This window comes from Rattus rattus, chromosome X, assembly GCF_011064425.1.
Source record: "Rattus rattus isolate New Zealand chromosome X, Rrattus_CSIRO_v1, whole genome shotgun sequence".
Lineage (NCBI taxonomy): Eukaryota > Metazoa > Chordata > Mammalia > Rodentia > Muridae > Rattus > Rattus rattus.
This window is the reverse complement of record NC_046172.1, coordinates 59426584-59452359: the sequence shown is the minus strand read 5'-3', so window position 1 is coordinate 59452359 and position 25776 is coordinate 59426584. Positions and strand designations below refer to the sequence as shown.

Sequence of the window (25776 nt, the reverse complement as noted above, 5' to 3'; positions counted from 1 at the left end):
GAGAGAGAGAGAAATGCTATCTAAGGCTCAGGACACATTGGAAAGAGAGAGAGGCTGAAAGAAAGCATGGGCCATCTGATGGGGGAGGTGCTGTGAAATGTGGTCTTCTAGGCATAACATGGCCATCACATTGATGAATTCACAGCATCTATGTTCACCTGCAGAAGATCAATCCCACAAGGTCAATCAACATTCCAGACAGCAGCACTAATTGAACTCAGTGAGTCATAAAAAAATAAGAAAGGAGAAAACAAAAACACACAAACAAGTCAAACAAACAAAAAAAGGTGAGAGCGCCATGTGGGGGAGGAGCATTACAGGAGGGGCAAATTGGGTATGGCTATTTTCAAGATATATTCATACAAATATTATTATCAAAGAATAAACAAACGTTTTAAAGTTGTTTTTTTTTTTGGACATGTTCTTACTTTTGTAGCTCAGGCTGGTCTGAAACTGGCTCTGTAGAGCAGTCTGGCCTCTAATTCCTACAGATTTACCTGTCTCAGCCTCCTAAGCACTGAAATAAAGACAATAGCATCACACCCAGCTAAATATAAATTAGTTTATATGCTAACTTAAAAAGAATTAATTCAGAGCTGCAGAAATGGATCAGTCATTAAGAGCAAATACTGCTCTTCCTAAGGACCTGAGTTCAATTCCCTGCACCCACACCAGGTGGCTGACAACTGCCTGTAACCCCAACTCCAGAGGGTCTCACATCTCTGACCTCTATGGGCAGTTGCATTCATTGACAGGTACCCTCCCCCACATACATACTCATAATTAAAATAATAAAAATCTTTTCAAAAAGAAAATGAATTACAAAATAAAACAGAGTAAAGTATCTACTGTAATGGTTTAAATGTCACTGTCAGTTTGACTGCATTTGGAATCACCCTTTTGTGTGTGTGTTTGAGGGAGCTTCCAGGAAGATTTAGCTGAGGATGAAAAATCCACCCTGAATGTGGACAGCACCATCACTGGGCTGGGGTCTCAGGCGGAATAAAAAGAGAAAATCGAGAAATCTTGCTGAGCGCTCTCTTTCTGGTTGGTACCACAGACCAAGCTGTTTTTCTCACCATGTGTTCTCCTCATGATGAGCTACATCTCCTTGAACTATGAGAAAAAGAAAAAGAAGCTCCTTATTAAGTTGTCTTTTTTTGTCCAATATTTGATCATAGCAATGAGATAAATGATGAAAACATTCAAATCCTTTCTTCTGGCTTGTTGGAATATATTATTATTACCTATAGTCATCCTACTGGGTAATAGCATGTCATTTCTACATATTGGGATCCTTTGAATTCCTCTCTACAGTTCGTCGAGGTATTTGAAAATACAGTTAAACTATCAGTGCTACAGAACAAACCGTAGGAATTATTCTTCCCGTCTCACTGCATTCAGGTATCATTATCTAACTGTATCTGCCCCCAACCCAACACGCACTTCCTGCCACACTTTCCACAGGTCTAGCCTTAATGGAATCTTCTCTTTCCTAGCTTTTCGCTTTACTCCTTCAAAAATCCTAGGCTGTGGACAAACAGAATGTTAAGCTTTCCCATCTTGTTGCTTTTATGTACAAACCCTCCCAATTTCCAAACTGACACATTTTACCCCTTTTGATTGCTTTGAGGTGTGTCTCATGTTGCCCAGGCTGAACTCAAGCTCACTAGCCAAAACTGAGCTAGAACTCCGCCCCCTGAAGGCTGAGATGACACACCTATACCGTCACATTGGGCTCATTCTACAGGTCATTTTTAAACCTCAGAAAAAAGCCTTAATTTCAACAAAGACTTCCTCAAACCACCTGAGACCTCACGTGAAATTTCATGGTAATTCATGCACACCTGTCTGGGGACACTTCTAACTTCCTACTTTGTGTCTTTTTGTTTATTTAGGTCAATTTTATCTGTCTTCTCAAGGAAATCAAGATTAGAGCATACCTAAATCAATTTTCCATGCAGTCTTCAAGCCCAGTAACAAGAGATTACTCACTAGGTTAAGCACATGAATGTTTCCAGTATATAGTATGTGATTATTTTAGCTATTGCACAGCCAAACATTTTTAAACGGTTGAATAGCTATTTTACTGTATATTAAGGAAGTATCCCCTTTTCCATCTTAGATATTGGTCAGAATATTTTTAAATAAGCATATATTTTCCAGGCGGGGGTGAACACCAAATTCCAGCACTCAGGAGGCAGAGGCAGGAGTTTGAAGTCAGCCTGATCTTTAAAGGTGCATTTTGAGGACAGGCAGAGCTACACAGAGAGACACTGTCTCAAAAAAAAACAAACCAAACAAACAAATAAATAAAATAAGTATATTTAGCTAATGGGTGTGGCTCAATTCATAGACCTAACATACATGAAGTCCATGAGCTTTAATACCTGAAGAGGGATTTTATATGTATGAGTACTTTGCCTGTTTGTATTTCATGCACCATGTGCACACCTGGTGCCTGCAAAGGCCAGAAGAGGGCATAGGATCACCCAGAACTGGAATTATGCTTGTGAACCATTGTATGGGTGCTGAGAATTCAACTTAGTTTCCCTGAAAGAACCTGTGCTCCCAACCACTGAACCATCATCCAGCCTCGTATTTCCTTTTTTTTTTTTTTGCGTTTTTAAAAGATTTATTCATTATTCAAGTACACTGTCGCTGTCCTCAGACACACCAGAAGAGGGCATCGGATCCCATTACAGATGGTTGTGAGCCACCATGTGATTGCTGGGACCCAAACTCAGGACCTCTGAAAGAGCAATCAGTGCTCTCAAACACTGAGCCATCTCTCCAGCCCTCATATTTACTTTTTAAAATGATTTTATTTGAAATAAATATCTCTCTCCCCTCCCTCTCACCCCCTCCTCCTTTATACTCTCAAGTTGACTGCCACTTTTCTTTTTAATAACGTTAAGGATCTTGTATTTGTCATTTCTTTTTTCCAGAAATGACAGAACTAGTACTCATTTTTCTACCAGGATATTTATTCTACTGACTTGTAACAGCTCCTTACATATAAAGGAAATTATATAACTTCTGACTCACTTTTCTGTTTTATCCTGGGACACTCTGTAGTTCCACCAAGCTTCTATCACATATGACCTATGTTGATGACTTTTAAATCTATAACCCTGGTCTGTAACCTCTAGTTCTAATTGTTGACTGTCTTTACCTATGTGACACTAAACTCGTACACAGGTTTCTAAACACATCAGACCTGTGACTGAATTTCCTTCTGACCTCAGTCTTTTGAACTTATGTTACTAGGGCACACTGGCCTAAATGTCATCTGTAAAATACAATTATATTGACTTCATAAGCTAATAACAAAATGAGATTCAGAACTGGCATAAATATTCAATAAATAGTAGCATTAGCTCCCCGCTCTAGCTTCTCAGCTACTTCCAAACCCCCATCACTGCCAAACTAAAATTCCATCACCCTGCTAGGAAGCCTTACGACTATCTCTTTTATACACACACACACACACACACACACACACACACACACACACATTCCCAATTTGTGGGGTGTGTAAGGCCCATGTGCATGTTACTTCCATCTACACTACAATTGCAGACAGGCCACAAGCAATCTGTTTTATCCTAATTCAGTTGTTTCCTGTACTGTTCACTGGCAATCGTACCCTCTCTTCAGCCTACTTAAACACTCAGGTCAAATGTGGTCCTTCGAGCTTCCCATCACTCATCCCGCCCTGAGTTTGAATCATTGTTTTACATTCGATTTACCTGTGAGACTAGAGCAGAGGTTTGCTGTTTGAATCACCAGTTCTCAGCGCAAGGTCTAAAATTTTCCTTCTCTGTTAAGTAAATAGATAAATGCATAGTTTTTAAGGGTTTGTAGCTAGGCAGCCTTTACAATCCTCTCCAAACCCTCGTCCAGAAGGCACATTATCCAGGAACAGCAGAAAATTTTGTGACTGCTTGCAATTAAAAAAAAAAAAATAGGACACTTCTCTGAATCTTTCCCAGTCTTAAAGCCAAGCTTTACATAATCTCTAATAAGCAAAGAACAGGACAGGTTTTTTTTCCCAATTTTCTTTTAATAACATTTTTCAAAGCCAGGAAACAACTACAGAGACTATTTCAAAGTGGACAAGTTAAAAACAAAGTAACAGCAAAGACATAGCCATCATTTCGCAAGAAATACAGAGCTCTACTTCATATCCATCACTAACATCACATGAGAGGCCCAGCTCTCCGTGGGGTCAAGAGTGCTCTCCATTATTGTGTAGGAGAACAAGACAACACTTGGGTATGGTTACATCAAATACTATGAACACAGGAAGTGGTGAGATCAAGGTCTATAGTTTGGGGCCTCGTCTTGGGTAGAGTTTGATGATTCTTAACTTCTTCCACGCTGTGTTGGATCCCATAGCCGAAGTAGATAGCAAATCCTAGTAGGGATAGACAACTGTAAGATGAGGTCTCCAACTGGAGATCAAAAAGGAGAGGAGTCAGGATAGGGCACCGTTTACCCTTCAAAGCAGATACCTACCAATCAGCATCCAGACGCCAAATCGGGCCCAAGTGTCAGCTGTCATTTGCATCATCAGGTAAACATTCACAAAGATGCTCACCAGTGGGAGTAGAGGAACAACGGGCACCTACAAAACAAGATAAATCTTCACAAACAACACGATGACCTACCTACAAAGATCCTTAACCTACTGGGGACAGAGCAGGTCAAGTTCAAGCCCTACTCACACTCTAAATGTCGGCAGCCACTCATTTATCACATATATTATTAGACTCTTCAAATCCAGACCATGAGAGAACATCAGCTCTGACATTACGCTCTTGTGTACAATTAAAGAACATAAACTACAAGCCCTACTTGTCCCAAGATGGATTGGTGAGGGGGAAAATATCTTTTACCTTAAAATGAAGGGGAGTGCGGTTCTGTGGTTGTCTCCAGATGACCCCAGAAATTCCAAGGATCAGCCCCAGGATCAGCACAACCACTGTGACCCACACTGGGTCTCCAGAATGAAGCGGAGTTGTCCACCAGGTCAGCACCAGGCAAAGAACAGTTAGTAGTACAGCTTCAAAAGTCAAGTTGAGAGGCATCAAAACCAACTCTTGAAATCAATATGCTAAGATGTCAGGCATCCCATTCCAAGGAGGGTTACCCTCTTGCTAGACCTCACCAAATGCCACTACACATTATCTACCCAACCATACTGATCTCACCAAATCCCAAAGAAAAAAGGCACACTTGGGACTGGAGAGATGGCTCAGCAGTTAAGAACACCTGCTGCTCCTGCAAAAGACCTGGGTTTTGTTCCCAGCACTCATATGGCAACGTATAACCATCTATAACTCCAGTTCCAAAGGATCAGAAGCCTTTTTGTGACCTATGTAGTTACCAGGCATGCACACAGTGCACATACATTCATGCAGGCAAAATATTCACATACATAAAATCAGTAAATCCTAAACAAAAAGAAAAGAAAAAAAAATCCACTGCTCACCAAGCAGTGATGAGCAAACATAGACAATTCGGCCAGAAAGGAGTGTGGGGATGGAGTTGACTGGACAAAATAGAGCCTGGACAGTCAGCTTCTCTGCTTCGAGTGTCTCCTCCTCTTGCAATTCCACTTCCTCTTCACCGTTCTTCATTTCTTGGTCAGGCTGATATCTGTGGCCAGAGTAAGGAAACAATTTTAAAAGTAACTCTTAACCATTCACTACTTTCTTTTCAGGTAGCTTCTTTATTACCATTAAAGTAGAAGCTTGGGTTAGGATATAAAGCATCTGCCAGTGGGCTAACCCACTGCTAACGCAACAGCTTGGAGGTAAGTTTTTACTTCTCTTGAAAAGGACCTATGTTCAGTCCCTAGCACCTACACTGGGCAGCTCCCAACCACCCATAACTACTTCCAGGGGACTCAATGTCCTCTTCTGACCTCCAAAGGCACACATAGACAGACAGGCAGACAGACAGATACACACACACACACACACACACACACACACACACACACACACAGAGGGGGGGGAGGAGAGGGAGGGGGAGAGGGAGAGAGAGAGGCTTTAATATTCAAGTGTTTGCCACAAACGTGATGACAGGACTTGAGTTCAGATCTCCAACACTCATATAAAACCCAGATGGGTCCTGCAACCCCAGCACTGGTGAGTTGGACTTGGTAGGATTCCTAGAATTCACTAGCCAGTCAACCTAGTCAACCAATGAGTTCCAGATTCAGTGAGAGACTCCAACATACAAACACAAACAAGTCTTACCTGAGGATAAGAACACAAATTGACACCAGGGAGTAAGCGAGCAGAGTCCCGATTGACATGAGGTCCACGAGATCAGTGAGTTCAAAGAGGAATGCCATGAATGCTAAAATCAGCAGGCAGAAGAAGCAAGTGAGTGAAGGGTGAAATGAACGGACTTGGGGAAACAACCAAAAGGGGTGGTGTGGTTTGGTTTTGTTACCTGCAATAACACCAGATACCACAGTGGCCACAATGGGTGTATGTGTGCCATTGTGGACCCTAGCAAGGACACGGAACAGAAGGCCATCTTCTGCCATCGCATAGATCACCCGAGGCATAGGGAACATAGAGCCCAAAAGGCTGAAAAAGACAATGTCCAAGAGGAATGAGTTCACCAAGGAATCTGTTCCAAGCCTGTGTGTGTATAGCATTTCCACCTCCCCTTCCCAGCTCTTCTAAGGAACATTCTCTGGCACAGAAAGGACATAGCTGGAAACTACAGCCATAGGGCAAACAAATATTGAACACTGACCTAGTAGAAAGTGCACAGAGGGAGCCAATAGCCACCAGGTAGCGGGCAGGCTCCCAGCCAACATAGGAGAAAGCTTCAGGCAGAGGGCTCTCAGGCTGAAGCTTGTAGTAAGGCATCATGAGCGTCAGTGCTGATGACACACCAAAATAAGCCAAAAAGCAGATGGACAGTGAGATCACAATCCCCATAGGGATGGAGCGCTGGGGATTCTGAGCCTCTTCCCCTGCAAGAAAACACAGGGTACAGTGTTCTAAACCAGGGGAGTAGGCTTGCTCCTCTGCCACCCCAAGTCTGTATGTCACACACTGCATCCAAGGCCAGCCAGGATTGTATAACTCTTACCAGTGGTCGCAATACAGTCAAAGCCAACGAAGGCATAGAAACAGGTAGCAGCGCCACGGAGAATCCCTTCCAGGCCAAAGGGCATGAAGCCTCCAGAGCCCATAGAATCCAAGCTAGAGTGCGAGAAGGAAGAGCATCCATAAGAGTCTGTTCAGCTAAGTGGATCCCTTTCCTCTGACGCCCGGCTGCTTATTGTCTCCCACTCCCATTCCGGAACCCCCTCCTCCCCCATTATGGTCCCAGCTCTGTGGATCTCTAACCTACAAGTGCCATTGGATTCACTCATAGTCAAGCAATAGTCCTCTTTCGTGAGCTTCCAGTTTCTCAGTTCTCCCTTAATGAAGCCAGAGATGATGACAAACCCGAGAACCAAAAGGTTCATCCCTGTGAACACTTTGGTAACCAGGGCGGATTCATTCGCCCCCAAAACCAGCAATCCTGTGGGAGAAAATTGTTCAGGATCCTGAGGACAAAATCCTTCTTCCAAGCTTCCTTTCCCTTTTTCCTGCCTCTGTGTGGCAGACTCTTTCTTCCCAGCTTCACGTCCTCCTATCAATACCCTCAGGGACTTCCCAAACCCAGCCCCTCCCTCCCATTATTCAACCCTGCCTCTTGCCTCACCAGTGAGCAGCAACACAAGGGCCAAGGCAAAGAAATCTGGATATTCTGCAAGAACATGAGGCATGTTCAGTAAGATGGTCCCCTTCAGAGTCTGAGAGATGTGGTTTCCAATCAGGTTGTCAAAAGCAGAGCTCCAAGCCCGGGCCACACTGGCTGTACCTGGTATAGCAATTGTATTTTGTACTGTAATCCCAGTACTCAGGAACATAAGGTCAAGATTCCTTCCTCCTACACACAAGCCTCACAGATTCCTGCCATAATTACCCACCTTACTATTTGTGCGCATGCGCGCACCTCTGTGTGTGCGCATGTGTGTGTGTGTGTGTGAGAGAGAGAGAGAGAGAGAGAGAAGGAGAGAGAGAGAGAGAGAAAGAGAGAGGGAGGGAGAGAGAGAGAGAGAGAGAGAGAGAGAGAGAGAGAGAGAGAGAGAGAGAGAGAGAGAGAGAGGAGAGGAGAGAGAGAGATCTCCATGCTGCTCAGGCTTAGCCTGGCCTCAAACTCAACAAATTGTTGATCCTCCTACCTCAGTCTCTGAGTGCTAGACTTACAGGTATACAATTCTAGACCCAGCTCCTGCTATTAATTTTAAAGACCCTAACCAGTGTCTTAGTGAATGAACACCAGACAGAGGTGAACAATTGTTCTGCACTTTCAAACCCTCCACGCACCCCTACAAATAAAAATATAAACATCTAGAAGTCCTGAGATGCTAGTCAAAATAAAGAAAATTTAGACGTCACCAAAATTTCACTCAGATTTCTGGATCCATAATCCCTTTGCTATTTGTGTCTTCATCCATCCTCCCTGCTTCCCCCCAAGCATGTATCTCACCAATGACGTAGGAGAGAATGAGATTCCAGCCGGTGGTGAAGGCCCAGAGTTCACCTACGGTGACATAACTGTAGAGATATGCAGAACCAGAGCCGGGGACCCGGGCACCAAACTCAGCATAACACAGTCCAGCCAACACAGAGGACAGAGCAGCCACCAAAAAGCAGATCACAATGGATGGTCCTGCTTTCTCTTTGGCCACCTCACCAGCCAGGACATACACACCTGCACCTAATGTGCTGCCCACACCCAGGGCCACTAAGTCGAGAGTGCTCAGGCATCTGGCAAGGCGGGTCTCACCCATGCCCAGCTCCAGCACTCGTCTCCGCACCAGCTTTTGACCAAATCTTCGAAGTGCCTGCCACAGCATTCTAGTTGGAATTGAAGAGGATGCTAGGTTCTGGTGAAAAACAAGACAAAAGCCCTTCCATGGGTCTCATTGTCCCCAAGCTCTAAAAGTGAATTACAAAACCCACTCCACTAAGTGAAAGAGTTTCAGGGACAAAGGGGGGTGGTCAGAGGAAGGGATAAAGCAAGCCACTTTACCTCTAATTACCGTTTCTTCATATGCATGCAAGTAGGAATTACAATAATAATGCAAGTAGGGATTACAGTATCTCAGAGGCTGCTGGAAGGACTCGGTTCAGAAAAGGCTAGTGAAAGCCCTGTATAACACAGTGGTTGGCCTCTAGTAAGTGCTTGGACATTAGGTTTCTTCTTTTTCTGCCCAAGAACCTATGGGATTTACCCTAGAGCCCAGCCCAGCAGCCCTGAAACCTAATGTTTCTGTTTCCTGGCCTGTGGCTCCTGGTGAATCAAGCGGAACTCAACTCGGGGCAACTCTGAAAAAAAAACCTTTTTAATACCCATTACCCACATCCTTTTCAGTGCGTGCCCAGAGAGCTTCAAAGAGACATGGCTTCCCACCGCCTGGATGACGGGACTGACCTCAATCGTATTCCTCCTCACCAAGCCCACCTGAGCCCGAGAAAACAAGTGTGCCCCCACCTCCCCCTGTCCGGCTAGGCTAAGCTGACCTGTGAGCACCAGCAGTAAGGCGGGGCTTCGGTCTCCGAAATTGGGAGATGCGCCTGGGGGTTGCGGGGCAAAACCAGCCGGAGAACGCTCGCACTTCCCTCTTCGCAGACTAGGGGTCCCGCCCGGTGGCCCTACACTCATCACCTAGATTTTTATGGCTCCATAAAGAAACAGTCTGGGGCTGCGCTGGAGCTAAGAGCCCTGGCTCCTGGGCTAGGGTCTTGCCAGCAACAGGTCACAGTTGCGCTGATGCAACTGCATGCCCTGGTTGCCTGGAAAGCCTAGGTATACGGGGAGCCTCCCCCTCCCCACTCTGACACACGTGCCAGCCCCAAAGGCTTACCAGAGAGCGGTGGCAAGCCCAGAGGGCGAAGATTCTCAAATCTGGTTCAGTGAGGCTGACTTCAGTCGAGTTGGGCTGGGTCTGCAGACTTAAGCTGCTCAGGCTTCAACGCCCGCCGTAGCTCAGGGTCCTTGCAAGCCAAGCGGCCCCTTATATTCACCGGGAGGAGGAGCCAGTAACGTCATGGGATCCCAGCCCCAAGCCCTCTCCCTACACATGACACACAACACAATATACATACATACATACCAACGCACGCGCTTGTACACACACACACACACACACACACACTCACACACATGCACACACAGTCACTTGGCTTTGCCACATAGGTTGCCTGAGACTGCTTCCCAACCAAAAAGAACAAGCAGGGTATGGCCGGGAGCCAGAAAGGAGGCAGGATAGCCTTTAACCATTTGCCTCACTAGTGGTCAAAGACAATAAAAAGCTTCCTGACCACAGATCCCATGGGAATTTTCTACCTTTCTGCAAGATTAGTCAGAATCAGCAATCATAAGCAGCACTGGGGAGGGAAGTGAAGAAAGAGAATTGGGTTTGTGTGAAGGATGGAGGGGCAGATAGCATCAGGTCTCCACCTCACTGTGTCTTCTCCTGAGCTTGCTTGTCTGCATGAACTCCTTCAGGAGCCTACAAGAGTACCAACAGCCACCTGACTGCTGCCTCTGCTCACCCTCAACTGTTTCTTATACAGGCAGCAAGAGACAGTTTCAAACCACCTGTACACGGATCATTAACCCCATGTAGATTCCTAGGCCACAGTGTAGCATCTCTCCCCCTGCCTATTAATATGAAATATGAAATTATGAATATTTAAATATTGAGGGAGAGAAACTTTTTAAAATGTATAGTGATGGGGATCAATCCTGTAGGTCTCAGTGCCAAGATTACCAATGAGCTGCAGCCCCACCCTTTTAATTTCATTTTACTGATGACTAAGCTGAAGTTTGGAGCATCAGCTTTAGCGTTGAGCTTCAGTTCTGATAAAACCTGGCCCACTGTTTTAAGGTCTGGTCTCCCAGAGGTGCTATACTTCATTCAAATGCACAAAAAAGAGGAAGTGTGAAGCTGATGCAAGAGGTAGGTCCTTTATAGGCTAGGAGTTACTAGGAGACTGCAGAAGATTGTAGAAATTTAAGATGCTCCCTGTGCCCCTAGGAGCTTTCTTAAAGTGGCAGGAAGGGCAGGAAGAGTTGTAAGGGCGTAGGTCTCTACTAACCCATTTTAGCAGTTAAGGATAGCTCAAATACATTGTTTCCCCTAATGATCCACTATGAATATGTTATCATCAGTCATTTAGCATCCAAATGCTTCTTGAGAGTCTCCTCTGCAGCCCAAGCTTACCTGAAACTCACTATGTACCTCAGGCTAGCCTTAAACTATTTATACTCTTGCAAGCTTCAACCTCCCAAAACGCTGGGGTTACAAGCCTGCACCGCCAATCCCAGATATGAATTCTTTTTTGAATGAGTTGGTATTTTCAGCTAGGGAAAGCACCTCTTAGATATTCAGTAAAGCAGGCCTCAGAGATGGCTCAGTGTTAGAGCACTTGCCTAGCTAATATGATTGGTGGTGCCGTCTACCTCCACACCACAAACAAAAAGCATACACTTGGTGAAAAGTTGTTATAACAGCTAACTCCACAAAAGAAACACAAAGTAAAATCCTTGGGATAGAGATTTTGCTTAGTGCTTTCCTAGTATGGTGAAGGACCTGAGTTCAATACCTCAGAGGTGGGAGTGAGGGCAAACACATTTACTCTTAGTCTTAATGGTCTAATTTAGGAAAGAAAACCTCCACGGCACAATTGGAACAGTATTAAGAGAAATCAAGAGTGCAGTATATGAAATTACGACTAAGTCAAATTCGCAGCTCAGCCAGTCACTGTGGCCTTGACTAAATTACCTATCATTTCTAGATAGAATAAGTGTATTTCAAATGCTTAAGTAGCATTATGAAGTCAAGTCTTCCTATCTGGCACAGTGGGATATTCAACGAAAATCTGATGCAGATTCAAAGTAATATATCAGTGGATATAACAACAGTCCGGCTGCTTAAACTCAGTGATTGATTAGGTCATGAGATTAAATGGCGAACTGATAGATGCCCGGACAAGTAGTACAGGCTGGGATACCTAAGGAAGGCTTCATTTGTAAGACATTTGGGAGAAAGAAGCAAGGCAGAAGCAGAGCCTTGCAAGGGCAGAAGCAGAGCCTTGAGGAATGAGGGATGGCTGAGCTGTGCAAGTGCAATGTGTGTTGGGAAGCACTGGAGGATAAGGCTTGTTAATAAGACATGGCCCCTTCAGGATTATCAACTATCTTAAATGCACTAGACAAGAAACAAATAATTCCTGGAACCCTTTAAATCACAATTTAGTTCCCCTGATAACCAACCCCCATCCGGAAGCTATTCTAGAACCCCCAGCCAGCTGTCATCATTAGCATACAAAAAGATACTTATCATTTCTGACATTCCAAGGACTTTAAGAACTGGGTACCTGGAATTTGGGCTGCAAAATCAAACAAATGTGTATAACTTATTACAAATGATGAAATTATAGGGAGTCTATGTCACAAATTCATTCTTTTTTGGGACAGTCTCATGTAACCCAAACTGAATCATCCCACCTCCATCTTCCAAGTATTAAGATCACAAGTATGCGCCACTGTGCCCATCAAAATCCATGCTTTTATTTTTATTTTAATTTTGTTTTTATTAAGACAGGCTTTTTCATAACCCAGACTAGCCTAGAATTCTCTATGTAACTCAGGATAGTCTTGAACTCATCATCATCCTCCTGCCTGTTTTACCATGTTCAGCCTTGGAAAAAATCCACCCTTTTAAATATACAACTCAGTATGGTTAACTATAGTCAAAGAGTGATGCATTGCCAGTGCCCGAAAATCGCTGAAGGAAGAACCAAGACTCGACAGTATTCAAAAATAAAGGGTGTTTATTCTGCAGAAACAACCAGCATGTGGGGGCCAACCATTCTTGGAAATGGCAAGCCCAGACAAAGGCACACAGGCCTTCTTATAGGGAACAGGGGCAGGGGGAGGGACTTTCTAGAAGGATAGGTAATCTAAAATTTCCTTGGTGGGTGCTGGTGGGAGGGGGTCACTATAGTCAGTGGTCTGCATTCCTATGTCACGACCGTTCAACCTTGTTATAAACTAGGGCTGTCGAGTGCAGATGGCCCATTCTGAGATAAGATATTTCCCCATTTTTATGGTTATCCACAGGCTGTTCTTTTTTTTTTTTTTTGTAATGGGTGGGTGGGGGTATGATCTTGTTCTGGATTTTATGGTCTGTTCCTAGCACTGATGTCTTATGGCCTACTTTCTGGGACTTACGCTCTATTCCTGGAGTTGGTGTCTTACAGCCTCTTTTGAAATCAGGCCTGGTCCTTAAATGGAGACAAATGGGGTTTATGTTGCCCTTTCACAATCAATTTAAAAATGTTTTCATCACCAAAAGAAACCCTATGCCCATTCCTAGTAACTACTCATTTCCTCCCAACACTCACTCCAGTGTTGGCAACAATGAACCTATTAACAGAGATTTTAAGGCCAATGCCTAGAGGACCCTGGCAGCCACAACCAGCTCTTCAATGAAAGGTAAAGAGACAATTAGTCGTGGGAAGGAGAGAAAAGGGATTCATTCAATGTGCTACATTGGGGCGAAGAACAATTATGCCCTGTGTCAGCCACCACCCCCATCTTCAGAGTATTCGGTGAGTTTTACTTAGGCTTTAGTCGACATCAAGAGTTATATATTAGCAGTCCCGGTCAAGGTTTGGGTTCAGCCTCAGTCTCTCCTGCAAAGTGGTCTGACAAGTTACTTCTTCCAGAAAGACAAAGTCCCCTCTGGCTGTCCCCAGCGTGAGATTCCTGGGGGGTGGGGGGGAATTCCATTCCTTGGAATTCATTGTCTCAATAGTCTGACAGCCAAGGGAAGCAGCACAGGTGTTTTTTAGAATAACTTCTCTCCTGCCAGGATGACTGCAAAACTTTCTGCATTATCTGAAGTTGCGAAGGTTCAGTTATGTGATGGATAGCTATAGAGGCTTAAAGCATGACATGGTGAGGACATGTTTCATTATTTGAAACAGTAACACTTGTTGGAGGCCTTGAAAGAGGAACCTTAGAACTTGAAATAGGATTTTAGAACTCTTAGAATGTAGGCCACCAATTAGCACAAACTTGGAGAGGCAGAGGCCTAAGGACTAAGGGACCTAAGGACTTCATGCTGTTGTGAAGTTTTGCTGTGCTTTTTGCCCTTGAGCCCCTCCTAATCTACGAGTTGTATGAAAACTCTTAAGAGGGCTTCCAGCCCCTCACTGGGCAGTATCTCTGACACTTAAATAATAGTGCTTGATCTTTTTCAAACATTGCTTGCGGAGCAGATTAATGACTCAATCACCACCACCCTTAGAGAGAATTTAGAGATGTAAACTGTTAGGTTAAGATTCTTTTGTTAGGGGCTGGAGAGATGGTTCAGCGGTTAAGGGCACTGACTGCTCTTCCAGAGGTCCTGAGTTCAAATCCCAGCAACCACATGGTGGCTCACAACCATCTGTAATGGGATCTGATGCCCTCTTCTGGTGTGTCTGAAGACAGCTACAGTGTACTTACATAAATAAAATAAATCTTTTAAAAAAAGAAAAGGTTGATTTCTTAAAAAAAAAAAAAGATCCATTTTTAGAATGTTCTTGGGGAACAATTTACAGTTCAGAAAGACACACACTTAATAGTTGTGGTCAGGAAACAAGAACAAGGGCAGCCAGACTAGTACTGGCTAAAATGCTGGGCTTGTGATCAAGGTGATGAATAATTTCTTATACCCATTTTTACCCTTGGCTTCCTGATATGATTTGATAAAAACTGTTAATGAGTAGGTGTGCACTTTGGTTGAGGATTTAAAGTAATAATGATTGGTTTTATTTGTGTGTGAGTGTGTGTGTGTGTGTGTGTGTGTGTGTGTGTGTGTGTGTTTAGATTTGTGGTTTTTTAAAGAGTCTTTATATAAATTACATTTTTCCATTATTTTATTTATTTATTCACCTTACATTTGAATATCTGCCCCCTCCCAGTCCCTGTGTCACACAGCTCCTTTTCCCATCCCCCTTCTCCTTCTCCTCTGAGAAGAGGACACCACCCCAACACCACCCCCCACCCCCCCCCACCCTCACCATCCCCATCCCCCCACCCCCCACCCCGTCTCACCCCACTCTGACACACATCAAGTCACTGCAGGCATTACAAATTAGGGAATGGGATCCACAGGCAGGCAACAGATTCAACACAGCCCCCACTCAGTTCTTGGGGCACCACATGAAGATCAAGTTGCACATATGTTCAGGAGGCCTACGTCCACCCCATGCTTTCTCTTTGGTTGGTGGTTCAGTCTCTGGGATCCCTGAAGGGTTCAGGTTAGTCGACTCTATTGGTCTTCCTGTGAAGTTCCTATCCCCTTTGGGGCCCACAATCTTTCTCTCAAACTCTTCCTTAAGAGTCCCCAAGCAAAAAAGGGGGGCCTGGAGAGATGACTCATTGGTTAAGGGCACTGACCGCTCTTCCTAGAGGTCATGAATTCAATTCCCAGCAACCACATGGTGGCTCACAACTATCTGTATTGGGATCTGATACCCTCTTCTGCTGTGTCCAAGGACAGCAACAGTGTACTCACATATATAAAATAAATAAATGTTAAAAAAAAAAAGAGTCCCCAAGCTCCATCTAATGTTTGGCTGTGGGTGTCTGCATCTGTTTCAGTTAGCTGCTGGGTGGAGCCTCTCGGAGGACAGTTATGCTAGGCTCCTGTCTGCAAGCATAACAGAGTATCATTTATAATGTCAGGGATTAGTGCTTGCCCAGGGGATGGGTCTCAACTTGGGCCATTGGTTGACCATTCCTACAGTCTCTGTTCCAACCCTTGTCCCTGCATTTTTTGTAGACAGGAAAAAATTTGGATTGAAAGTTTTGTGGGTGGGTTGGAGTCTCTATCACTCCACTGGGAGTTGTCCCTGGCTACAGGATATGGCCACTTCAGATGCCACATCCACTACTACAAGTCTCAGCAAAGTCACCCCCATAGACTCCCTGGAACCTCACTGCCCCACACCCCATCTCTGGTCTCTGTGGAGTCATAGAGATGCTCGCCCTGCCCACAGCTGATTTCAGTTCTCTCTCCCCTGCTCTCCCTACAGGTACCTGGTCCTCCCCTCAAACAAGCACACATCATCCCCTCTCACATCCAATTCCCTCCCTCCATCCATCATTTTATTTCTCCTTCTGAGAAAGATTCAAGCATCTTCCTTTCGGGCCCTCCTTGTTTGGCTTCTTTGGGTCTGTGAATTGGAGTTCTATGCTTCAGGCTAATATCCACTTATTGGTGAGTACATACTCACATGTATGTCCTTTGGGTCTGGGTTACCTCACTCAGGATGATATTTTCTAGTTCCACCCATTTGCCTGCAAAATTCACGACTTCTTGTTTTTAATAGCCGAACAGTATTCCATTGTGTAAAAGAACCACATTTTCTGTATCCATTTTTCAGTTGAGGGGCAACTGGGTTGTTCCAGCTTCTGCATATTATGAATAAGGTCTCTATGAATATAGTGAGTAAGTGTCCTGTGTCCTTTTGGGGTGGTGGAGCATCTTTTGGTTATATACCCAGGAGTGGTATAGCTAGGTCTTAAGGTACAACTATTCCCAATTTTCTACATTGATGGTTTTCTGTATATTAAACCATCCCTGCATCCCTGGGATGAAGCCTACTTGATCATGGTGAATGATGCCTTTGATATATTCTTAGATTCAGTTTTCAAGTGCTTTATTGAGTGTTTTTGCATCAATGTTTAAGGAAAATTGGTCTGAAATTCTTTCTTTGTTGAGTCTTTGTGTGGTTTAAGTATCAGGGTGACTGTAGTTTCATAGAATGAGTTTGGCAGTGTTCCTTCTGTGTCTATTTTGTGGAATAGTTTGAAAAATATTGGTACTAGCTTTTCTTTGAAAGTGTGGTAGAATTCTGTGCTAAAACCATCTGTCCCTGGGCTTTTTTTCTTTTCTTTTCTTTTCTTTTCTTTCCTTTTCTTTCCTTTTCTTTTCTTTTCCTTCTTTCTTTCTTTCTGTCTTTCTGTCTTTCTTTCTTTTTTGGTTGGGAGATTTTTAATGACTCCTTTTGTTTCCTTAGGGGTTGTAGTATTGGATAAATAGTTTACCTGATCTTGATTTAACTTTGGTAAATGGTATCTATCTAGAAAATCATCCATTTCATTTAGATTTTTCAATTTTGTGGAGTATAGGCTTTTGAAGTAAGACCTAGTAATTTTTTTAATTCCCTCATTTTCTGTTGTTATGTATTCCTTTTCATTTCTGATTTTGTTCATTTGGAAACTATGTCTCTGTCTTTTGGTTAGATTGGCTAAGGGTTGGTCTATCTTATTGATTTTCTCAAAGAACCAGATCTTGGTTTAGCTGATTCTTTGTATTGGTCACTTTCTTTCTAATTTATTGATTTCAGCCCCAATTTTGATCATTTCCTGCCTTCTTCTCCTCTTTGGTGTGTTTGTTTCTTTCTCTAGGGCTTTCAGATGTGCTGTTAAGTTGTCAGTGTAGATCTCTCCAGTTTCTTTATGAGGGCACTTAGTGCTATACACTTTTCTCTTAGCACCACTATAATTGTGTCCCATAAGCTTGGGTATGTTGTGCCCTCATTTCATTGGACTCTAGAAATTCTTTAATTTCTTTCTTTCTTTGTTCCCTGACCCAACGATCACTGAGTAGAATTCAGTTGTACAGTAGGCTTTCTGTTGTTGCAGTCCAGCTTTAATTCATGGTGGTCTGCTAAGAGACAAGGAGTTATTTCAATTTCCTTGTATCTGCTAAGGTTTGCTATATGACCAAGTATATGGTCAATTTGGAGAAGGATCCACGGGTGCTGAGGAGAAGGTATAATCTTTTGTATTTGGATAAATGTTCTGTAGGTATCTGTTAGGTCCATTTAATTTATATAGTCTGTTACTTTCATTATTTCTCCGTTTAGTTTCTGCTTCGATGACCTGTCAATTGGTGGGAATTGGCAGCTGATATCTCCCACTATTAATGTGTGGGGTTCAATGTGTGATTTAAACTTTAGTAAGGTTTCTTTTGTGAATGTGGGTACCCTTGAATTTGGGGCATAGACATTCAGAATTTGAGAGGTCATCTTGGTGGATTTTTCCTTTGATGAGTATGAAGTGTCTTTCTGCAGCTCTTTTGATTATTTTTTGTCGAAAGTCTATTTTATTAGATATTAAAATGGCTACTGCAGCTTGTTTATTGGGTCCATTTACTTGGAAAACCCTTTCCAGCTCTTTACGCTGAGGTAATTTCTATCTTTTGTTGCTGAAGTATATTTCTTATATACAACAAAATGATGGATCCTGTTTTAGCATCCATTCTGTTGCCCATGTCCTTTTTATTAGGGGAAAGTCAGACTCTTGATGTTGAGAGACATTAATGACCAATGATTGTTACTTCTTATTATTTTGATATCGGTGGTGGTACTCTGTGTGTGTGTGTGTGTGTGTGTGTGTGTGTGTGTGTGTGTGTGTGTGTGTGTTCCTTCTTTTAGTTTTGCTGGTGTGGAATTATCTGTTTCTTGTGTTTTCTAAGGTGCAGTTACTCTCCTCATATTGAGTCTTTCTTTTATTTTCCTCTGTAGAGCTGGATTTGTGGGGAAGGCGCTGTTAAATTTGGTTTGTCATGGAAAATCTTGGTTTCTCTGTTTATGATGATTTGAACGTTTTGCTGGATATAGTAGTCTAGCATGGAATCTGTGATCTCTTAGAGGCTATAAGGTATCTGCCCAAGATCTTCTGGCTTTAAAAGTCTCTGTTGAGAAGTCTGGTATATTTCTAATAGGTCTGCTTTCATATGTTACTTAGCCTTTATCCCTTGTGGCTTTTAATATTGTTTGTTCTGTACATTTAGTGTTGTGACTACTATGTGATGGGAGGAGTTTCCTTTCTGGTCCAATCTATTTGGAGTTCTGTAGGCTTCTTGTATGTTTATGGGCATCTCTTTCTTTAGGTTAGGGAAGTTTTCTTCTATGATTTTGTTGAAGACATTTTGTGGGCCTTTGAATTGGGAGTCTTCTTCTTCTATTCATATTATTCTTAGTGGTCTTTTCATGGTGTCCCAAATTTCCTGAATGTTTTGTGTTAGAAACTTTTTTTGCTTAACATTGACTATATATCAATGTCTTCTATTGTATCTTTTATGCCTGAGATCGTCTCTTCCATCTCCTGTGTTATGTTGGTGATGCAAGCTTGCATCAGTTGTTCCTCTTCTCTTCCTAGGTTTCTGCCTCCAGGATTCCCTCAGTTTATGTTTTCTTTATTGCTTCTATTTTCATTTTCAGGTCTTGAACAGTTTTGTTCATTTCTTTTACCTCTTTGATTGTATTTTCCTGTACCTCTTTAAAGGATTTATTCATTTCCTCTTTAAAGACCTCTATCATCTTTTTTAAAAGATTTATTTATTATATATGAGTATACTGTAGCTATCTTCAGACACACCAGAAAAGGGCATTGGATCCCATTATAGATGGTTATGAGCCACCATGTGGTTGCTGGGATTTGAACTCAGGACCTCTGGAAGAGCAGTCAGTGCTGAGTCATCTCTCCAGCCTGACATCTATCATCTTAAGAAGATTGGATTTAAAGTCATTTTCTTGGAATTCCGGTGTGTTAGGGTACCCAGGACTTACTGCAGTAGGATAGCTCGGTTGTGGTAGTGCCATGTTGCCCTGGTTTTGTTGACTGTGTTCTTATACTGACCTTTAACCATCTGGGTGTCCCTAATAATGGCAGGCCTGGAAGTTCCTGATGTCAGCAGGCTTCCGGGAATGCAGGTAGAGCTGGTGGTGGTTCCTGACAGTTGTAGGCCTCTGTTTGTCTTGTGCAACAGCAGGTCTCCAAGGAGGCAGGCAAATTTGTAACCTGAGAAATGGGGTTCAGAGGAGATAGGGCAGAGCTTGCTGCTGCTGGGTTTGCTGCAGCAGGCAGGGAATTGGGGTAAGAGTCCCAACTTAGGGTCACCAATGACTACAGGCCTCTGAGATTGTGGTTAGAGGTATGAACCAGAAGATGGAGGGCACAGGGGACAGGGCAGACCCCACAGCTGCTGGGCTTGCCAGGGACCCAACAGGCAGTGGGGTTGGGATTAGTGGATCTTACCTGGTTGGTTCTGGCAGCAACAGGTTGGCCTGAGAAATGGAATGGAGTGGACAGAGTGGCGCTCACTGCTGCTGGGTCTCCCCAGAGGGGCCAGCATGCAAGGAATTGGGTCTCATCTGGTGGTCACTAATGGCTACAGGTGTCAGGGATTATGGTTAGAGGTGTGCATAAGATTACTTTTTAAGGTAAATAGTAAGATGATTGATCCTTTCTTTGTAACTGCAAATTGCAGCCTGCCAATAAGAGAAACTGACTGAGAAAAATGTTTTACTTGATTTCTTTATTAATCTATAACAAGTTGCTTAGATACGAATGTATGTGGGTTCTTAGGAATATTTTTGTCACCTGTTATATGTAAAACATTTAATTACATAAAGGTATTGGGGAACTCATTGTAATCATTCACTTAAAGAAAAATAGAATATAACCACACTGGAATTTTTATACTGCTTGAGAGATTTTGCTGAGGAGTATAAGCAGGGGGTGGGAGTGGGGATAAAGTAGAGAGAACTTGTCTGAACTATCAAGAAGGTTCTTGCATCCATATGTTCTGCCGATCCTGCACCTCCTACGTCAGACCCAGTCGTGTCAAAGCTGGACTGTGACAATAGGATCTCTACTGATTTGTTCATACTTCATGAAATAAAGATGACAGTGGTGATGTCATTCTGTGATCTTGACTCCATCTTGTACTGTAGCATTGACCTTGTGAACTCGCTGACATGCTGAAAGAAAGCATTCGATTTGAAAAGACATTCTGAGGACTGAACTGGTCTGCAATGGACCAATAAGCTACAGAAGTAAATATAGGGGAAGTAGGATGTATTAGAAAGTGAAAGTGCTTGCTTCACAAGCCTGATGGTCTGAGTTCTATCAGTGAACCCACAGTGGAAGGAAAAAAAAAAAAAACAATTCCTTAATGTTGTCTGCTGATTAGCTCCATGGCATATGTACACATGTACACACACACACACACACACACACACACACACACACACGTGCACACACAGATGCACACACCAAACACATGAAAAAATGATGACAAGGATGATGATGATAAATGTTTAAAATGAAAAAGTAAATTTATCTTAGAATCATAATTCTCAACAGGAAACCTGTGCAATACATTTAGACTTCCTGTTTTTGCTGTTGGCTAACTCTGCAGCCCTCTCCCTAGTGGGTGCACTGTTGGTTTCTGCTGGAATGTGTGTTTCCCTACTGACAATTCCAATACCTTCAGGAAATACCATTTTGTATCACAGATCATCTGAGCCTCTTTGTATGACATTTTCTCTTATCTTTTCAAATATGGATTCCTCTTATTGCTGTTTCAAATATATTGTGCTGGCAAAACCCCCAAGACAATAATATTAAATAATTGTGGCAGCAACAAGCACCCTAGTTTTATTTTCATTTTGAGATAGAGCAAGTAAACCAGGCACAGAGGTGCATACCTTTGATACCAGTACTCAGGAGGCAGAAGCAGGTGGGCCATTCTGAGTTTAAGGCCAGCCTTGTTTACATAGTGGGTTCCAGGCCTGCCAGTAGGCTACACAGTGAGACTTTGTATGAAAAAAAAAAAGGATTGGGAGGCAAGTGTAATTACTACTAGTTTGGCTAGTTTTGGAGTCTCTTTACCCCGTTAAGAAAATGCCCTGGGGCTCAGTGGATAAGTGCTTACTATGCAAGCAGGAGAACCAGCTTTCTGATCACCCAGTCAGCCCACCACTGTAAACCCAGTGCTTGGAGGACACCCAGGACAAGCTAGCTTGATTAGTCTAGCCAAATGCAGAAGCAAGCTCCAGAACAAAGTGAGAGTGATCCAGAAAATACTCAAGGTCATCTTCACACACACACACACATACACACATACACACACACACACACTCACATACACACACACATACACACACACATACACACACTCTCACACACACACCACACACACACACACACACACATACACACACACACACACACACCACACACACACACACACACACACACACACACACACACACTCACACACACACACACACACCTGCCCCGCACATACGAGAACATACAATTGAACACACACCACACACACATATAAAAATTAAAATTAAAAAAGAAACTATGCTATTTTACGACAGCTTCCCTGTAAGATATTTTCCTCCATTTTCAGTTTTCTGCCATCCAGGCTTCCCGCAAAATTTTCTTTGATCTGAAATGCCCTTCCTTGCCTTAAAATGCCAATTCATTTTTCAAGACTATTGAACAGTACTTTTTATTTTCTTTTTTAAAGATTTTATTTATTTATTTATTTATCTATTTATTTACTTTATATGAGTACACTGTAGCTGTCTTCAGACACACCAGAAGAGGGCATCAGATCCCATTACATATGGTTGTGAGCCACCATGTGGTTGCTGGGATTTGAACTCAGGACCTCTGGAAGAGCTGCCAATGCCCTTAACCACTGAGCCATCTCTCCAGCCCTAAATGGTACTTTCTCATTGCTTTGGCTTATGAAGCTGAGATTTTCAAGGAAAGACCACAACTTAGGAACAAGATTCAAACAATGGCTCATGATTGTCCTATTCCCTCTCCTTATAGCAATTTTGCATTTTTTTTCCTGATGCAAAGCAGAAGAGGCTTCTTTTCTCAATAGTGGAACTTTTGCAGGTTTATGTATGCTATGTAGTTAGAATCCAAAAAGCCTGTGATCTTGAAGACGGACACATCCTTGTAATCTGAACACTTAAGAAGCTGAGGTCAGAAGGACAGTAAGTTTCAGGCCAGCCTGGCTGGGCTACACAGAAAGACCTGTCTCAATAAAATTCAAGTCACTGAAATGACTTCTTTTTCACTTTCTCTCTCTCTCTCTCTCTCTCTCTCTCTCTCTCTCTCTCTCTCTCTCTCTCTCTCTCTCTCTCTCTCCCTCTCCCTCTCCCTCCCTCTCCTCTCCCTCTCCCCCTCTGTCTTTCTTTCCCTTATTATTGTTACAGGGATGGAATCTAGGCCTTCTATATATGTTAGGCAGGCAAGCTGAACAATATCCCCAGCCCCATAAAAAAAAAATTCTAAAGAGAATGGAGATGGTTCAACCAGTTGAGACCTGGAGTTCAGTTCCATGTCAGATGGCTCACAACCACTTGTAACCCCAGCTCTAAGGATCTGATCCAATGCCTCTGGCTTCTGTGGATACTTGCACTCAAGTATATATACTCACACAACCACACACAGACACACATTCATCTATACACACACATATGCCCATGCACACACAAACCACACACATGATGAAAAACAAATTACATTTTAAAAGTAAAATAAAAATCTCTTCACTCTATTTGTCTTTGTCCATGTAGCAAAGTCTCAAAAAAATCACTTGGGGTAGCCCTGCTTTTTTTTTTTTTTTTAAAAAGTGTGTGTGTGTGTGTGTGTGTGTGTGTGTGTGTGTGTGGGCGTGTGTGTGTGTGTGTGTTGCCATTGCAAGCACTGGGTGCTAATGAAAGCAGCACCTTCCCTAGAGCTGGAGTTATAGATTGTTGTGAGCTACCTAACATAAGTGCTGGGAACTGAACTTAGGTTAGGTCCTCTAGAAGAGCAGGAAGTACTGTTAACCACTGATCCACCTCTCCAACCCTTGCCTCTGCTTTTTAAGATCACCGTGCATCTCAAGGTTATAGGGTACTACAAATGGTAAGGCTTGGGTAATACGCAGAACTGCAGGAGAGATTTTATGCATAGCCCCAGCTGAGCCCCATCGAACACGGAGGAACAGGGCTCCGCAGCTCTGAGCAGAGCAGTGTCTACTGCTGTGGTGGCAACTTCTTTTTGTTTTGTGCCCTTGGGATCTTTAGAGCAACAAAGGGACCAGTCTACTGGCTTTAATCTAGTCTTTGAATGGCTCGGTTCTTCTTGGTCCCCACTACTTAAATCACCCTGTCTCTAGAGAGTCCATTCTGATATGCCCAAGCTTTCTGGTGATCCATCTTGCCTAACTAAGTCTCTTTTATTCATGCCAGAGAGATTTAAAAGACCTACTTGGCAGTCATTTTGGAAACAGAATCAGAAGAATCCAAATTTAAGGACAGCCTGGATTAAATAGTGAAATAGTGAGACTGTTACAAATAAAGATGGCCCTTGGCCATGCATTTAAGCTGTGTCCCTTCAGGAATTTTCCTCAGTAAGAATTCTGGCATTTTGAGCTCTATTTACCTGTCTCTTTACTTTCCCTGTTGTCTCCAAACTGCCAAGAAGATAGTATATGTGAACTCCTTAAAGCCTCAAGTAGCACTCTGTGAACCCACCCCACTCACCTTTCACTCCCATGTAGTTCCCTGCTCAGTGTGCCTAGCACAGCATTGCCTAGATTAAAGGCGAGCCATGAGCACACATTCATTTCCTTCATGAGGCAGGTCTACTCAAACGCCAAGATCGTTAGAGTTCCAGCATCTTACTAAGTGCTGATCATTATGAGGGGACCTGGTTATTCTCTTTCTAATCACCTCCTAGTTTTTAGTCTATCTTCCTAGTTCTGATCTTTCTAATAAACTCTTGATGCTACATTAGGAATGCTAACCCTCTAAGGAACCGCCTTATTGTGCTTCACCTACCTTTTGTCTATTTAATTATAGACTCTGCAAGTTTACCTCATGGAGAGCAGCCAGTGTAACCCGAGGACCTGGAAGAAAGAGACAGAACACCTGGTGTGAGTGGCAGGCTTGGCTAAACCAGCTGTGTCTGAAGAAAAGGCAGAAATATGCAAGTTACAGCCAAGAGCAGTAAGGGGCGAGAGCAGCCCCTGAAAGGCAGCAGCGAGGTCTAAACGCACCAATGAATATTTCAAGGGAATCTGAAGGCACTCAGATGGCGGCTTTGTGCTCATATGGCAAAAGATACAGCACAATGGATGACACTGTAAAAGTAAGAATTCTGGAGGAGATGGTAGTGTTCACACCTTTGAATATAATTTCTAGTTTTTCAGGCTTCAAAAGTTGTTTCGGTGCTGGCGATGCAGCTTGGTGGTACAGCACTTAGTTAAAAGGGGAGATGTTTTTTTGTTTTCATCGTTTTACTTAAAAGAGCCAATTCTGGGGGTTGGGGATTTAGCTCAGTGGTAGAGTGCTTGCCTAGTCCTCAGCTTCAAAAAAAAAAAAAAAAAAAAGCCAATTCTGAGAGTGCAGGAGTTTTAAAATGTCACATGTAATTAAAGTGTAGGGGCTGGAGAGATCGCTCAGTGGTTAAGAACACTGACTGCTCTTCCAGAGGTTATGATTTCAAATCCCAGCAACCACAACCATCTGTAATGAGATCTGGTGCCCTCTTCTGGACTGCAGTCACATATGCAGGCAGAATGCTGTACATAAAATAAATAAATAAATCTAAAAAAAAAAAAAAGTGTAGCCAGTTCTGTTGCTTTTCCCTCTCCCGGTTCTATTTATTTATTTATTGTAGTGCTTACTGTGGTGTTTATTGGGGACTCAAGTCTTGGTGCATCCTCGGCAAATGTTCTATCACTGACACACACCTTCAGTCATGTTATGTTTTGTTTACAGTGCCGGGAATTAAACCAAAATTCTCAGGCAG

At 43.1% G+C, this 25776-nt stretch overlaps 2 protein-coding genes across 2 annotated transcripts in view; both read right to left on the bottom strand.

The window, feature by feature from the left end:
- Positions 1 to 4045: 4045 nt before the first annotated feature.
- Positions 4046 to 10121, bottom strand: Slc7a3 (solute carrier family 7 member 3). The gene is made up of 12 exons (XM_032890308.1): positions 9956 to 10121; positions 8575 to 8974; positions 7744 to 7902; positions 7383 to 7560; positions 7123 to 7235; positions 6781 to 7003; positions 6469 to 6608; positions 6270 to 6372; positions 5498 to 5664; positions 4902 to 5068; positions 4522 to 4630; positions 4046 to 4420 (listed from the first exon to the last, which is right to left on the bottom strand). Exons 2-12 carry the CDS (start codon positions 8942 to 8944, stop codon positions 4290 to 4292), a joined length of 1860 nt encoding a protein of 619 aa, XP_032746199.1. The 5' UTR covers positions 8945 to 8974; positions 9956 to 10121; the 3' UTR covers positions 4046 to 4289.
- Positions 10122 to 20460: 10339 nt separating this feature from the next.
- Positions 20461 to 25776, bottom strand: part of Snx12 (sorting nexin 12) — a 114469-nt gene continuing 109153 nt past the window's right edge. The window contains 2 exon segments of the mRNA XM_032890487.1: positions 20461 to 20924; positions 24804 to 24871. Coding sequence (XP_032746378.1) covers positions 24836 to 24871 — 36 coding nt within the window. The 3' untranslated portion in view covers positions 20461 to 20924; positions 24804 to 24835.